The sequence below is a fragment of the Pelobates fuscus genome, chromosome 5, assembly GCF_036172605.1.
Source record: "Pelobates fuscus isolate aPelFus1 chromosome 5, aPelFus1.pri, whole genome shotgun sequence".
NCBI classification, from domain to species: Eukaryota; Metazoa; Chordata; class Amphibia; order Anura; family Pelobatidae; genus Pelobates; species Pelobates fuscus.
In genome coordinates this window covers 44,488,223-44,505,754 of record NC_086321.1, presented here as the reverse complement: position 1 = coordinate 44,505,754, position 17,532 = coordinate 44,488,223, and the positions used below count along the sequence as shown (strand labels likewise).

The following is a 17,532-nucleotide window of genomic DNA, read 5'->3' as shown; positions in this document are numbered from 1 at the left end:
CAGATGACGTCGGAAGAGGGATGAGAGTCCCCAGCGCCGACGGAGCCCGGCGCTGGAGAAAAGCAAGTGTTTAACCCCTTAACCCCTCTTGAGCCTGGCGGGAGTGGGACCCTGAGGGTGAGGGAAGTAGGAGCCAAAGACCCTTTAGTGCCAGGAAAACGAGTTTGTTTTCCTGGCACTATAGTGGTCCTTTAATGAAGCAGTTTTTGTGTATAGCTCATGTCCATGAAATCTCACTGCTCAATTGTCTGCCATTTAGGAGTGAAAGCACTTTTGTTTGTTTAGCAGCCCTAGCCACACCTCCCCTGTCTGTGACTGACACCGCCTACATGAAAAAAAAAATGGTTTCCTTTTTAATCAGATGCAACTTAATTTGAGCCTGCAGGGGCATGATTTACACCAAAACTGCTTCATTAAGCTAAAGTTGTTTTGGTGACTATAGTGTCCCTTTAGCTTTTTGGATTCTATATTTTTGCCATTGTTAAATGCTGTGCAAACTAAATGTTAAGTTGACACTCCACTGCCAAAAAAAATAAAAATCGCTCTTTAGTATACTCCTAATAGCAAGTTGCTTTAATAAAAAATAAAGTAGATTTTCAACGCTGCAGACACTCTCCTTCTAAACCAGCCCAGACTTTCTGTGGCTGCCTAATTACCTACCTCCCAATGCAGCTTAATGAGAAGTCTTTGCAAGGCAGGTGTGCTCTAAGTAATTGTATGCTTCTTAAGTTTAGTTCCACTGAGCTGAACAAACTAGGAAGCACCAGGGCTGGTTGTCTAACAGCAAGGAGGAGTAACAAGGTTTATTTATAAAAGTATTAATTTCTATTGAAATTTGTATTCTCCCCCAAAATATTGCAGGTGTTTTACACATTTTAAAGTGGAGGGGGCGGGGGGAGAATGGAGGGAGGGGGCCAAATGCTCTGGGTACGCCCCTGTTTATCAGCATGGTCATCCCAACACACATTGCCCAGTTTATACAAAATTCTGCTTTGTCAGTAATACAAATGATTGTGAAGCAATGGTTGTAGAAACCCCAACAAAAATACTTTTCTTTGATTCTCTTTGCAAATGAGCACTGTCCTGTGTGACCCCGCTTAGCTCTGTACAGCTACTCAGATTCTACTGCAGAAGACCAGAAAGCAGGGGATGTGACCATCTGGTTGGAAAATGGTCTAAATGTACTAAAAATGTCTCGAGGCAGCACAGCAGCAAACTATTGTGTTCATGCTGCTATGACCAAGTTCCTTTAAAAAAAACAAATTCATTCACTTTGTAGATTTTTCACAAATAGGTTAGTACAAGTCTATTAAAACTATGATAATATTGCATACACTGTACAAACAGATCTCAATTGAATGTTCCTGGTTAAACACTTAAGAGTAAGAAAATACATATCAATGTGCAAGGTCTTTCAAGCATATATCCTCCTGAAGTTAGTTGTAGTTTTCTGATATTCATACATTTTGTACTTAAAGCTGTTGTGTGCAAGCAAATATCGTAATTCAGAGAGAGATGGCACCCAAGATGCTTGACTCGAGCTTTCAATCTCCATAAAGGCATCTGATGCAATGATGTAGTACCATTCATCAATGTTGCCAACTGGTTCGCTGGGATCAGCAAGACACTGAAGGAAGAGCAAAAATCTGTATGAGAATCAGACAGGAATAAAATCAAGTGTATTTAAATAGCCTCAAAACTACACCAAGCCAACATGCAGTCTGATCACAACTCATTTCACACTTTTACATCCGTGAGCTTTTGTAGGCAGCTTATTTTGTTCCACAAAATGCATTGGACCATTGTCACCAGTTTGCACTTTTAGTTTAATCAATATTTGCATCAGCTGAGGTTGCGAAAAGTGACTTACACAATCGAGCATAAAGAGCGTTTCCACCTCAGCTTTATGTCGTCCCAGATGTTTGTATACAAGTGCACTGTTATAAAATGCACTGTAACACTTGTGATTCTTCTGAATAGCAGACTTTAAGTACTCCAGCGCCAAGTGAAGCAACCCCTGGAAAAGAAACCACAAGGTAAACACTGGGCACAGCTAAATATTCTTGTGCGAGTGAACTATGGTCATTGCAAGTTCTAAAAGAGGAAGTAAGCACAATTCTCACTGAGTAATCCTAGGTCCAGAACCAGGGCCAAGGCAGGTGACCCCCATACATAAGTAGAAAATACAATGTGTGACATGCACTCAAGGTAAAAAAAGTAGCAGCTTTATTGGGAAAGAACATAAGCAACAACATTTCGACATCCAATGAGGTCTTGGTCTAACACCACAGTAAGCACAATCCATATATAGGACACATAATTAAAAATAAATGCAAGGGAAATCACAAACAGATACCTAATTGAATGATCAGCATCCAGATCCAATTGGGAAAAAAAAAAGTGTACTGATACCAAAGCAAGCACTGACACAAGTAGCGGAGAATTAAGTACTTAATTAAAAAGTAATGGGGAGACCAAAGAGGCAACTGGAAATAGTCTATATGTAAAAGCAGCAAACCCGTGGAGTAGAGGACGTGGCTCGGCGACCAAAGAAAATCACCAATGTCCAAAAAGTACATCACAGCAAAGCCGTGGATATAATCCTAAAGGGGCCACACCAAAAGTAAATGGAGACTCGCTGCAAAGTTGCATTACATGAATGAAGCGGAGAGCATAGCGCAGTCACATGATCCAAAACATCACCACATGAGTGTCATGAAGCCAAACTGACAAAACTGCAGCTATGGAAATCACAGCCATGGAGATTAAAAAGGGCCAAAGGCTTCGGATGACCAGCCGCATCCTGCACTGCTCCGCGGTATGTGCCGCTTTTACATATAACTCCTCTTATGTTTTGGTGAATTTCAAGTTGAGTCGTTGGACACCTTTTTCTGTTTATTATATAAAGGAACACTATAGTCACCTAAATTACTTTAGCTAAATAAAGCAGTTTTAGTGTATAGATCATTCCCCTGCAATTTCACTGTCATTTAGGAGTTAAATCACTTTGTTTCTGTTTATGCAGCCCTAGCCACACCTCCCCTGGCTATGATTGACAGAGCCTGCATGAAAAAAAAAACTGGTTTCACTTTCAAACAGATGTAATTTACCTTAAATAATTGTATCTCAATCTCTAAATTGAACTTTAATCACATACAGGAGGCTCTTGCAGGGTCTAGCAAGCTATTAACATAGCAGGGGATAAGAAAATCTTAATTAAACAGAACTTGCAATAAAGAAAGCCTAAATAGGGCTCTCTTTACAGGAAGTGTTTATGGAAGGCTGTGCAAGTCACATGCAGGGAGGTGTGACTAGGTTTCATAAACAAAGGGATTTAACTCCTAAATGGCAGGGGATTGAGCAGTGAGGCTGCAGGGGCATGTTCTATACACCAAAACGGCTTCATTAAGCTAAAGTTGTTCAGGTGACTATAGTGTCCATTTAATCTATTTAAGTACTTCATTCTTAGCTCCTTGTGACATTTAGTGTCACTGCTTGCTTTGGTATTAACCCACTTTTCTGCCGATTGGATCTGAATGCGGATCATTTGATTAAGTTTGTGATTTCACTTGCTTCTGTCAATCATGTGATAGTAAACAATCTTTATATCTATATATCTGTGGTGTTGGTTAGACAAAGACCTCACTGGAGGTGAAAATGTTGCAATTTAGGTTCTGATTTTCCAATCAATCTGCTACTTTTTGTACCTCGAGTGCCTGGATTACATTGTAATTACATGAAGGAGCAATTCTGGGACAAAGTTCTAAAGGTAAAGCAACCAGAAGGAACATTCAGTTGGCTCCCATGTCAATTGTTCAATATTTAGAAATTAAACTTGTAAATAGTAGAGAATAGTACAGAAAGTTACATCATAATCACTGTACCAATGAGCAACACGACTAAGGTTTTAAAGAAGGCAAATTACAGGAGTTATCCAGTTACATTGCGGACAGCAGTGAAATTTGGTATAACCTTGGCAATGTAAAGGTTTCAAATACTATGGCCACTGCAATTTAAAATAATTTAAATAAATAAAGAATAAAAACCAAGGATGAAGGTGTGGCGAAACCGAGCTCGCCACGTGTCCTTGGAGGGGGCTGCTTGCCCGCCTCTTGCCTTTGGACTATGGATCAGACTTTATGTGAATGTGTTAACCCAGATAGCTATGCCATGGAGCCCATTCGTGTAGTTAAAGACTTCGGCTCCATGGCAATTGAACTGTGTGAATAGGATCTGCGCGCTATTCGGTAGTTTTGTGCGCTCAGATCCCAGCTATCTGGGATATGTGAAATGTCTGTGTGTTATGTGTAAAAGGTGACTTTATGTATTTTAAAGTGTTTTACTGTCCTTGTGTCCCCATGTGCTCAATGGAGTCTGTCTCTGTCCTGGGAGGTAATTGGATTACTTCTCCAGGAGAGAGGGCTCTGTAAAACCAGTCTGAACCGGAAAGCCATGCTGGCAGAGGTTTTAAAATATACTTTACTAACTTTCGAACCCCTGATCTGATTCATGTCATTTTTAATATGTTGTTCCCCTGAATGCAATATAGAATAGGGGATCATCTGCTAAATACAGATAAAATGGAGAGACATAGCGTTTAACTGTGTGGGAGTAAGTGAGGTGTTATAATTTACAATTGGCCACTCACAAATTATCAGATGTAAATCAATGGATTGATTGTGGATCTGTATTTTTATGTGAATGTGATGTATGGTTTTAGAGTTATGAAAGTTGGGTAGAAAGTATGTTTTAACTCTATGTATAATTGAGTTTCCTCTCAGGATAAGGGGAGGGAATATGTGGGATGTAACGGATGTGTGAGTGGTTGTTTTATACCTCCCTGTGGGTGGACACCTGTATTTGTAACAACTGCAATAAAAACCATACTGGGTGTGCCAGCACCTCTGATTCTGCTTGACCCTCAAACCGATGTGTCGTCTCGTTTTTGGGGGAATTGGATTGTATGCTGACTGCCAGGAGTGTAAGCGGATTGTATGCTTTTCCTGTTCGGCTGATTCCAGAGTTCGTGTGTTTGCAGTTCGGGAGATTGGTGCTTGCAGTAGCTGCTGGTCTATGGAAAAGGGGATTATCGCCTAAACTGTTTTTATCCTCTTGTAAGTGAAACGGTCCGCAACAATTGGTGGCAAGCGGCGGGATCGTTCCTACAACCAGAGGGACAGCTACAGACAACACCATTCCTGGATTACAAATTGAGGGCAACGCTAGTACCCGTACAGCGACCCTATATAGAAAATGGAGGAGAAGTTTCAAGATAGATTGAACGATTACGTCCTGGGGTCTGGAGCAGTCTCAGAGGAGGACATGTTGATGTACAGAGAGGCTGTCAGAGCCAGGCTGTGTGATGAAGCCCTAGAGGAAGTACAGTATTCGCGAGGGGATCAGTGCCGCAGCAGAAGGCGAATCCTGGCTTGAATGGCAGAGCGTATGCCCCTCCTGAGAAAACAGACCGAAGAAGGGTGGGTGACTAGACTCGAGATTTTAGTATATGCAGAACTGGCGCTAGACGACGCATACCAGGCGATACAATGGTACGCAGCTCAGTGTTTCCCCGAGATGGCAGAGTATGAGTTCCCAGAAGGCGGAGATTACACTGGCCTTGGCCGATTTTGGGATAATATGGACGATGAGGACTTTGGGAAAGCTACCGACTCTAGTTTTTGGGACCGGTGTTACGACCGAGAAGACATGCTGGGTCTCCCTAGCGCTATTGACCTCGAGGCAGACCTACAGTATTTGGTCGCCAAGGAATGGAACCTGGAGGGGGATTACCTGCGACTCCTCAATGAGGCCCGGGAAGAGACAACCGGTCCTCCTTCCCAACAGCAACCAGCGGTAGCCGAGGCAGCAGATCTCCTAGACTGGTCCTGTGAGGATCCCCAGTGGCAGTGTGTATCCCAGGGAGCTGAAGGTGCAGTCCTTCCTCCCCAGCGTCAGATTGTATCCCAGGGAGCTGAAGGTGCCGTCCTTCCTCCCCAGCGGCAGATTGTACCCCAGGGAGCTGATGTCGTCGTCCATCCTCCCCAGCAGCAGAAGGTGCCGTCCTTCCTCCCCAGCGGCAGTGTATACCCCAGGGAGCTGAAGGTGCAGTCCTTCCTCCCCAGCGGCAGTGTGTACCCCAGGGAGCAGAAGGTGCCGTCCTTCCTCTCCAGCGGCAGTGTGTACCCCAGGGAGCAGAAGGTGCCATCCTTCCTCCCCAGCGGCAGTGTGTACCCCAGGGAGCAGAAGGTGCCGTCCTTCCTCCCCAGCGGCAGTGTGTACCCCAGGGAGCAGAAGGTGCCATCCTTCCTCCCCAGCGGCAGAGTGTCCTGCAGGGAGCAGAGACCGTCAGTCTCACACCCCAGCAGCAGGACAAAATATTGAAAGGGGAGACAGCTGGTCCCCTCTCCACCAGCAGAGAGAGTGTCAGGGAGATGAGCCTGCTACCCCCTCTCCCCAGCGGCAGGTTACAGTTCAGAGAGAGGAGCTTGTTACACCCTCTCTCCAGTGGCAGCCTAACCCACCAAGGGGAGAGGTTACACCCCCCCAACAGTGCAGATGGGACCGTAGTCTCTGCACTTGCAGCACAAGGGGTAGGGACGGTCGGTCCTGTCCCCCAGCCCCAGAGCTGTGTACCCAGAGGGGAGACGGTCGGTCTCCCCCTCCCACAACCAGGCTGGAATCAGGCTACTTCAGTGGTAGCGCTGGCACCAGGGCAGAGTACCGCTGGTCTCTGCCCACTCAGCAACCCACCAAGGCAGTCTACCAGCTCCCCGCACAGCCGTGGTGAGGAACCTGGACAAGCTGCTACTTTATCCAGGTGGAGTAAACATTTATTGTGGGTGGGAGGTACTGCTGTTTGTGCTTCGTGGGTGGGTTGCTGGACTAACCAGGGCACTGACCGGCAGGAGGTCAGATACCCTGTTAGTCTGGGGGGTAAAGGGGAGAAGTGTGGCGAAACTGACCTCGCCACGTGTCCTTGGAGGGGGCTGCTTGCCCGCCTCTTGCCTTTGGACCAGACTTTATGTGAATGTGTTAACCCAGATAGCTATGCCATGGAGCCCATTCGTGTAGTTAAAGACTTCGGCTCCATGGCAATTGAACTGTGTGAATAGGATCTGCGCGCTATTCGGTAGTTTTGTGCGCTCAGATCCCAGCTATCTGGGGATATGTGAAATGTCTGTGTTTTATGTGTAAAAGGTGACTTTAAAATACATAAAGTGTTTTACTGTCTTTGTGTCACCAGGTGCTCAATGGAGTCTGTCTCTGTCCTGGGAGGTAATTGGATTACTTCTCCAGGAGAGAGGGCTCTGTAAAACCGGTCTGAGCCGGAAAGCCATGCTGGCAGGGGTTTTAAAAGATACTTTACCAACTGTGTTGTTCCCCTGAATGGATTGATTGTGGATATGTATTGTTATGTGAATGTGATGTATGGTTTTAGAGTTATGAAAGTTGGGTAGAAAGTATGTTTTAACTGTATGTATAATTGAGTTTCCTCTCAAGATAAGGGGAGGGAATATGTGGGATGTAACTGATGTGTGAGTGGTTGTTTTATACCTCCCTGTGGGCGGACCTGTATTTGTAACGACTGCAATAAAAACCATACTGGGTGTGCCAGCACCTCAGATTCTGCTTGACCCTCAAACCGATGTGTCGTCTCGTTTTTGGGGGAATTGGATTGTATGCTTTTCCTGTTCGGCTGATTCCAGAGTTCGTGTGTTTGCAGTTCGGGAGATTGGTGCTTGCAGTAGCTGCTGGTCTATGGAAAAGGGGATTATCGCCTAAACGGTTTTTATCCTCTTGTAAGTAAAACGGTCCGCAACACAAGGCATTTAACCCCTTAAGGACACATGACGTGTCTGACACGTCATGATTCCCTTTTATTCCAGAAGTTTGGTCCTTAAGGGGTTAATGTAACTCTAAACAAACAGGTGTGACAAATGCTCCTTTCCACAATAGTTTGCCAAGAACTCCTGGAGGAGTGTGGAAGCTGGCCTCCTGCCCACCTACTATGGTCCAGGTCTGAGACCCCGTTTGGGAGTAACCCTGCCCAGACGCCATTAGCATTTTTCCCTGGGTGCCCCTGGTTCGGCACTTTACCTTCTCACAAATGGAACCAAATGCAAGCTCCCTGGCGGCCGTTCGCATGAACAAACCCACGAACAGTCCTGAGCAGTACTTCGTCCCGACTGCTATGGAACTAATTTCAGCACAAGGACTTTGTAGTTCCCGGTAACCGCAGTAATACTTAGCGGCGAATGTTCTGGAACAGTTTTCGGCTAGGTGAACCTGCTGTTCCCGGGGCTCTGAACCACTTTGTGACCTGTCAAGAGAGCACTTTTTGGAGGTAATGTGGCTGAGACTAAGGAGAACAAACGCTCCCCAAGAGCAAGGCGGATAACCCCGTACTTTGGCCGCAGGAGCACCCGAAAGTTGATTGGCAAAAGCACCAAATGCTCTGGAATAATTTTGGGCTAGGACCACATGTGTGGCTGGGCACAACTTTAACACAGTGGCGATCTCCGGGGAAACTGGCGTAAATAGTCCTGTTCAAGCTCCCACTCCAGGTTAGCAAGAAGAGTCAGATTCTGCTGCATTTCAGCTATCACCGTAAGGCCCAAGCGGTCTTCCCGCTGATCTCTGATGCGCCAGAGGCGGGTACGGTCTGGGTTTCCGAACGCCGCATCATGATCAAAAACCTCCCACAAAAAGACCAGGGCCATTATAGTGCCATCACAAGGCCCAGTACGATTCATCGAACCAAACTTCGGTCTCCCGTTCTATTATCCATTCCTCTAATAGCTGTTCTCCCAATTATGGCACCTGCATCTCTAGCTGTGCCCATCGGCGCTGGTCGGAAGGAACTCGCTTCAGAAAGGTTGAATTTCATTGAGGTCTTCCTTCCAGAGATCAGTTTGGATCTCCATTCCATCTCTCTCTTTGCCGGGATAGGGTCGTCCACCAAGCAGAACCTCCTGTAACTGCCGCTTGAGCTTTGCGTTGAAGTAGAATACTTCAAGACAATAAGTGCCCTCCAGGTGCGTGTCCCTGTAACGGAGCTCCCTGGACCCCGACAGGGTATCTCCGCCAAAGGACCGCTTCCTAGCTGGAAAGAATAGGGGACTAGCTCTATTGCCTCCCAGGGAGCTGTAGTCCTTCGCAAGACTTTCCAGCTAGGAAATCTTCCAAGAGCTGGAACAATAATTATAGCACTTCCCCTCCCAGTAACTAGACGACACATAGTTCTGGGGGTCAACTGTTTAATGCAGGCACAGAATTTATACACACAGTTAACTCCTCCCCTGTGCCTGAGAGATAATGGAGACAGGAACTGTACAAATGCAATTATCTCCAGGTACAGAAAAACAATTTCACAACACCCCAAAAGGGCCCCTAAAATCCACGGAAACCCCACAAGAGTCATCTCCTCGGATAGCCCCGATCTAAGTGACCAACATATCCAAAAATCACTCAGATCGGTAGAGTGGTTCGGATTTTCGATGGAAGTCAACTTTTGACCGACCGCACACGAGGCTCCTACCCAAAATAGTTCCATAAGAAAAGTGGTAGCGATTGGTCAGTTTAGGGGGTACAACGAGATGATGTAAGTTCAGCGTTGTTCGCGAGTTAAAGTGTCCGATTTGAGCTCCATGCGCTCGCCGACCAAACACCGGTGCCTGTGTTCGTGCATTTGAACGGCGGCCACCAAGCCAAAAATTTAGAACCCTGAGGTGTCAATAGGAGTTAATAAGCATGCGGGTGGTCCGCAGTACGTGGGTTTGTTCGGTTCCCGTACAATAAAGGGAAACCCCACGAACAAAGTCTTTTAACATGCCTTTTACATGGCCCATAGGCAGGAGGCCAGCCAGCAGGCTCCTCCAGGAGCTTGTGGCAAACGTACATGGGAAGGAGCGATGTGCTGGTTTCCCCACTGAATAGGAAGCCATCCCTCCACTGCCACCACTTGTAGTGAAGCTCCCTGGGTACCTCCGCCAAGGATCACTTCTTGCTGGAACTGAGCAAACCTCAACGCTTCTGGCCTAGTCGCCGTGGCTTGAAGGTCCTTCTGGAGTCTCTGTCCTGGAACAGGGTAGGGGACTAGCTCTATTTCCTTCCAGGGACCAGACGACACAGTCCTGGGAGTTGTAGTCCTTACAAGGATTTTCCCCGCTGAATCCTCCACGAGCTGGAACAAGATACTGAGCAGTGAATAGCTCTTTGCCATCCCAGTAACTAGACGACAGATTTCGGGGAGTACAACTGATTTTAATGATCCAAACTCAGACTTTAATGCACAGACCCCAGCAAGGGTCTCCAAACAATACAATACAAGCTTCTCCCAGAGATCTCCGTACCCCAAAACATACAATAACCCCACATGTCCTTCATCCCAAAACAACCCTGATCTGAGCGCTCAAGTTGTCCAAATAGCGCTCAGATGCATGCAGTATAGGGGAAACGCCACTGTGTCAAAGATGTGACCAGCCGCGCACGTGGTCCTAGCCCAGGTTCGTTCAAGAGCGTTTGGTGCTTTTGCTGGTCAACTTTTTGGGAGCTCCTGCGGACGAAATATGGGGTTATCCGCCTGGCTCTCAGGGAGCGTTTGTTCTCCTTAGTCTCAGCCACCTTCCCTCCAAAAAGCGCTCTCCTGGCGGAATGCAAAGCGGTTCAAACCCCGGACGAAGTTGCATGGGAAGCGCAAGGCCACCTAACCATAAACCATTCCATAACATTCACGGCAAAGTGCCGCTGAAGTGACCGGGAACCATAAAGTCCTCATGCCGAAATTAGTTTCATAGCGGCCGCAGCTAAGTAACGCTGAGGACCGTTCGTGGGTTTTTTTCATGCGAACGCCCGCCAGGGAGCTATTGTTTGGTTCCATTCGTGAGAAGGGAAAGTGCCGAACCTGGGGCACCCAGGAAAAGACGCTAATGGCGCCTGAGGAGGGTAACTCCCGAACGGGGTCTCAGACCTGGACCATAGTCGGTGGGCAGAAGGCCAGCTTCCACACTCCGAGGCGTTTGTGGCAAACAATCATGGAAAGGAACGTTTGTCACTACTGACAACTAAGTCTACATTTGATTAGGGATATACTTAGATTTCACTAAAGGCTAAATCTCAATGACACTTAATGTCATTTGTAACTCAAAACAGATAACGTTCCTTTATACTTCATAACATTAAGTTTAGAGACCCAATATAATCATTGAGGATGCATAGCAAGGTTTATTAGGGGTAATGCTCCAGCTGGTCACATCATGGGAGTTTACCGAGAACCCTCTATTAAAACAACTAATTCAGGCTCCAGAAGTCATTCATTCACTTCAACTTTTACCTTCTGCATAAAGCAGTAGCCCTGGTGATTAAAAATTCTAGCCATGAGTGATTTTGTTGCACAGCTTTCGGCAGCTTCTTGGAACAGATCAAGGGCAGTGCCATAGTCCTCCTGTGCCATTTGAACGACACCTAGGACAGAAAAAGTATTGTCACTCAATCACAAGTCAAGAGAAGGGGGGGGGGAATAGAATAGCCTTTAGTGGTTTATCCCTTGTGTTTATTTTCAGCAAAACAACACTACGCCAATCAGCGTCTACTCCTAGAGATGCATTGATTCAATGCATGTATGGCAGAGCATTCAGCTACTCCATGAAGAGCGTAGAGACGCTGAATGTCGGTCCAGCAATCTTTGCTCTCATTATGTTCATCTGTTTAAAGCCATCTTGACAGATCAAAAACCAGCATGTTAGTGGTCCTTAGAATGTCTAAGATGTAAACAAAAAACAAACAGTTCCATATCAGATTTTTGCGTAACAGTAACACAAGAGTAACACAAACCAAAAACCAGTGAGCGCTAAATGGTAGAGAAAATATAAAAAGGTCAGAGTATTAAGGGAAGCCAGAGGAGAGCACAAGCAGACCGTACCCAAAAACCCACCAAAGTCAGGACAACAGATTAAAATCAATCCCACATAAATATTTAGAGAATACTGTATAGCTACAGAAAGATAGAACATGTAAGTTTAATTAACTATATCCATGCATTTTTATTTTTTTAATTAGTATGTGAAAATAAGCATGAGCAAGCCCAATGGTATCAAACATAGGAAAACACAGTCATGGTATATGAGACATAAGCACATTTTTGTGAAGATATGTACACTCAAGGTGGCAAATATGTCTAAACAATAAACAGGAGATGATCTGTTGGAGTAGGAGGTTTTAAATCTCTCAAACGGTCCTGCAGCATACTATGTAGAGCTTAGAACAAAAATATACCAGACATAAAAAAAATAACCATTACTAACATAAGTAGGGAGCACAATTTTATAACATGACAGGAGGCTTCGTATTTGCTTAAGTCTCTCTTTACTAGAACTCCCCAGCAGCACAGAAAAAACAACCAATCCAGAAAAAAGTTAGGTACTATAAAACTCCCCTCCCCATGCATCATTTCCTCTTTCATTGCTGCTCTGCAGACAGTACAGGTCAGAGTACCACTGCCTCCTGCTAATAGTGGGTGGCCTTGGGTTTTTATTCTTATTTTCAGTATTTTATTTACTATATTATAGTTTTCCCTTGTGAGATTTAATCTTATATTCAGTTATTTATTTTACCCTTGTTAGTTTTTATTCTTATATATTCTATACTGTTTTATTTCTATATACTGTGTTATATATCTTTGTGGGATTGTATTCCTATATACTGTGTTATATATCTTTGTGGGATTTTTCTTAGTGCCTGTAACTTCAGGCTTTCACTGTATTTTTCCTTTATTTGTGTATGTTTGTGGGGGCTTTGGGGTCCTTGCTGTCTTCTCCTTAGACTGGTACCCACCCCCTGTCCGTTTCCCATTTCTTGTGTATGCCTGTTTTTGTGCATTCCGCCTTTGCCTGGCGGTGTGTGTGCCGCTCGGGGGCTTCAGGAGGCTGACTACTCCTGCCTCCTTCGACCCCCGAGCTCCAGGACCGCAGAGTTCATCTCCGGCGGTCCCATGTGGCTTTCCGGTCGTGGGGGTACTCGCGTGCGCGCACGAGTACCCAGCGGCCGGATCTTCTTCCCCACGTGGCCGCGGCCACCTCCGCCCGCGCGTGTCCGACCATTTGGGGGAGAGTCCGACCGGGAGAGAGTGCGACCGCTCGCGGCCCCTCCCCCGTCGGTGCATTACTCGTTGGAGGTCTGCCTCCACCAGCTCAGTTTAACTGCTGCATGTCAGTTTGTTTCCACTAGGAGACTCATACAGCTATGGGCTGGCACCTTCTACAAGAGACATTATAGTGACAATTTTAACATGAGTTTTCTATATCCAGGTGTATGTAGGTGTGGGTGTATGTATTTGTATATATATATGTATGTAGATTTGTGTGTGTGTGTGTATAGCTGTTGGGATGTATGTGTATATATAGATATACTTTTACTGGACTGGAGTACAGCCTATAGACAGTATACCATATACTGCTCTGTCTGTGACACAGACCTTCTTTTACCACTGACACCATGCTTCATACGCTTACTTCCAGTGGGAGCCTGTACCCTGCATACACCATATTTACTGTATTGGAGGCCTACGTCTGACCCATTATTCGCATGGTACACCAGGACCTATTATGACACACAGATTGCTGTGCGTTTTGCTACCAGTGTATATCGCAGATTGCTGTGTGTTTTACTGACTGTGTATATCACAGTTTACTGGGAGTTTTACTGACAGCGTATATCACGCTGACAGTGTAGATCACGGATTGCTGTGAGTTACAGGTATTATGGACTGGGATTCATGTGCTTCACAGTATATATTTTTCGGATCCAGCTATGGGGTCTCAGAGGAGACTGCCCTGGTATGTATTCGCTGTCCATGGTATATATATATATATATATATATATATATATATATATATATATATATATATATATATATATATATATATATATATATATATATATAAGCTAACAGACCTGGATCTGGCTCAAACTGGTATGGGGGACCAGTCTGCACTGATACTATACAATATTTTCGGATATGATGATGGTATCTATACTCAGGATGGAAACATCAAACAGATCTGTGTGAGCATGTGCATTCCAATTCACAGTTTAAGGAGAGTATCGCTCAATGTATCTTACTTTCGTGGTCATGGTATCACTGAAACAGCTTCCGCTTGTACCAATACAGCTGGGATACCGCTATTTGCCTGCTGGGCATTCAGGGACTGCCAGTCCCGGTTCAAGTTATTCACACGGCATTACGCTGTCTAAAAGGGTTGATGTCTGGGGGCCCTATGTCAGGGTGCTCTGAGGATCTACAATTTTTGGGGGAACTCTACCCAAGCTCAGAGGTGGCCGTTACTCATCCAAGACCCATGGTAAAGCGCTGCGGAATTGGGTGGCGCTATATAAATAACAGATACTCATTTGATATAATATACAACCCAGGATTGGCCTGCTACGTCTGTGCCCATAAGAACGGCCTGCTACGTCTGTGCCCATAAGAACGGCCTGCCACGTCTGTGCCCATAAGAACGGCCTGCCACGTCTGTGCCCATAAGAACGGCCTGCCACGTCTGTGCCCATAAGAACGGCCTGCCACGTCTGTGCCCATAAGAACGGCCTGCCACGTCTGTGCCCATAAGAACGGCCTGCCACGTCTGTGCCCATAAGAACGGCCTGCCACGTCTGTGCCCATAAGAACGGCCTGCCACGTCTGTGCCCATAAGAACGGCCTGCCACGTCTGTGCCCATAAGAACGGCCTGCCACGTCTGTGCCCATAAGAACGGCCTGCCATGTCTGTGCCCATTTAAACGGCCTGCTATGTCTGTGCCCATAAGAACGGCCTGCCATGTCTGTGCCCATAAGAACGGCCTGCCATGTCTGTGCCCATAAGAACGGCCTGCCATGTCTGTGCCCATAAGAACGGCCTGCCATGTCTGTGCCCATAAGAACGGCCTGCCATGTCTGTGCCCATAAGAACGGCCTGCCATGTCTGTGCCCATTTAAACGGCCTGCTATGTCTGTGCCCATTTAGACGGCCTGCTATGTCTGTGCCCATTAAGACGGCCTGCTATGTCTGTGCCCATTAAGACGGCCTGCTATGTCTGTGCCCATTAAGACGGCCTGCTATGTCTGTGCCCATTAAGACGGCCTGCTATGTCTGTGCCCATTAAGACGGCCTGCTATGTCTGTGCCCATTAAGACGGCCTGCTATGTCTGTGCCTATTAAGACGGCCTACTATGTCGGTGCCTATCTGAATGGCCTGCTATATCCGTGCCTATTTGCTTGGCCAACTATCCTGTGTCCATTCGTTTGGCCTGCGCCCTTCTGACGGGCCTGCTCTATTGGTGCCGAACCCCTTTTAGGCCGCAGGCCTGGGGGAATATCACTGAGGAAATGCCAGTGCCCACCAGTAACATGGAAATTGGCAGGTATCCAGACAAGCGCCATTGCTATACTATCCAAAGGACACTAATGTACGGTCATACATCTCCGAGGAGAACTTCGCACAGGCAAGGATCGGTGCTCAGACACCTACAGGAGAACGCAGCGTTTTCCTTGTCTTTAACATCTACCTCCGTATCTGCTTCCCGGTATCCTTAGAGGTATCGGTAGTTTTTTCCTGCGTTAGGTTAGCTCCTGGCTCTGTTCAGTGGGGCTTACCTGTCTTACCTTCCGGCCTGCTATTTGCCTTCTATCTGAAATAGAATTGACGTATTTTCTCTCATCTACGCTATTTTTCGTTTTCGTGACTTCCTTTTCCTTTCGTTCGGGTCGTCGAGAGGCCTGACTTGACCTCCTCCGACCTCCCGGGCGCTCGTGGATTGCGGAGAACATCTCCAGCTTTCCTCAGGCTGCCAGCGGTCATCCTGGACCCCGCGCGCGCACGGGATCCGGGCGGTCAGTTGGTAGTTTTATTTTTTCATTGTTCTTTTTTACGTAGCTTGCCATCAGCCTTATGCTGATATTAGTATTTGGTGTATCCTGCAATTGGTCACCCTGAGTCTCTAGGGACTCTAGTTTGGACCACAGAAGGGTGCGGCCCTCCATCATCTCGATCCAAGAATACTTTATTTTCAGGAACAGAGAGCGTACCCCTCTCAGATACAGGACCGGACACTGATCTGTTATTAGAGGGCACAGCCCTCCCTCAACCTCAGCCAGATACTGAGCTGGATACAGAGGACATGTTTGGAGGACACATTCTCATAGAGAACCGGTCACGGATGTAGACTCTACGGTTTGGTTATTAACGGGCGCGGCCCGCTCAGGCTATCAGCCGGACGCTATCAAGTTAATCGACCACTTTAGTAGAGAACGCGGCTCTCTCATACACTCGACACTCTACAGGACCGCCCATTTGCTCATCCCACAGGCTTGTACCTGTGCAAGACATCAATGACTACATAGAGGGGCGTCCCTCCTGCATTCAATTAGATCTGACGTCCGTGCTACTGATTTCGTTATAGAGGACTGCCTAGTCATGCAAGATAGACATTTTAGACTGGGTCCCTCTATTCTATCTCCTGTAATGGCTCTACTGGGTCCGGACCACTTAGGTACACACACTCCTGGAGATGGTACGGCTATCGGATGGCCTCCGGTATTACGAGAGTGCAGGTTTTGGTATATTCTGCACCATAAAAAATCTGAGAACTGCTTTCTGTCTTGGATATCCAGACTATTGCGGACCAACCACGCAGACAGTTTCTCCCATATCAAGATGACAGGAGTTACGGAAACCTTCATGGAGCAAATGGACACTGTCTTGCTCGGGTACCTAGATTAAGGAAGGCCTGTTATCTGGTCTGAAGGTAACCGTACACATGGTTCACATGGTAAGACTGGACATCCCGGTTGTCTTGAGTTCCCCGGTCATTACGATCTCGGGATAAGGGGGCAGGACTGCCCCATCTCCTCGGAACACATACCTGGTGAACAGGGTTTGGAGATGCTGGGTCCTCCGTCTATTAGCTATTTACCCCTCGCGGGAGCCGTTTTGTTTTTTGATTCGCGCTAACCTACTCTTCAACTACCGTCGAGGAGACCTACGAGACTTTGTGAGAGTACCTGGGGTACCCCGGCTACTTCACAGACACCTTTCACTCTTAGACGAGGACATATCTGGATGGAAATCTGCACTCAGGTTTGCACTTTCCATCCCTTTGAATATTTCTGGGATTCACTATTCCAGAAAATAGTCGACCACTGTTCCTCCACACGAGTTCAGTTCAGAACCATGAATGGACGTCCTTTTGGAATCTTTTCTCTACAGAGTCCGAGGATTACACAGTCCATTTGGAATATCGGAATCACTTAGGATACGGCTAATTTGACCACACTCTCGCCTGCATTACAGATTTATTCCCGGATGAGACATCTCACCAGGTAGGCCAGGAGAGAACGAAAGATCCTACTCGGTTATATTGCGTCTTGGTGGTGGACTTAGACGCAATCCTTGTGATTGGGGATCTACCTGCAAGGCCGCGTCGCCGGATGACCCTGACACGATCGGAGGAACCACATTACTGATCAAGAGTTGAGTCAT

The 17,532-nt window shown here is 46.5% G+C and overlaps 1 protein-coding gene across 3 annotated transcripts in view; it reads right to left on the bottom strand.

Moving 5' to 3' along the window:
• Window positions 1-17,532, bottom strand: part of FANCG (FA complementation group G) — a 38,022-nt gene that overhangs the window by 2,464 nt on the left and 18,026 nt on the right. For all 3 annotated transcript variants that reach the window (XM_063453786.1, XM_063453783.1, XM_063453785.1), the window contains exons 7-9: window positions 11,333-11,463; window positions 1,871-2,017; window positions 1,464-1,627 (exon numbers count right to left, since the gene is read on the bottom strand). In XM_063453786.1, coding sequence (XP_063309856.1) covers window positions 1,464-1,627; window positions 1,871-2,017; window positions 11,333-11,463 — 442 coding nt within the window. The remainder of the gene's footprint in view (window positions 1-1,463; window positions 1,628-1,870; window positions 2,018-11,332; window positions 11,464-17,532) is intronic.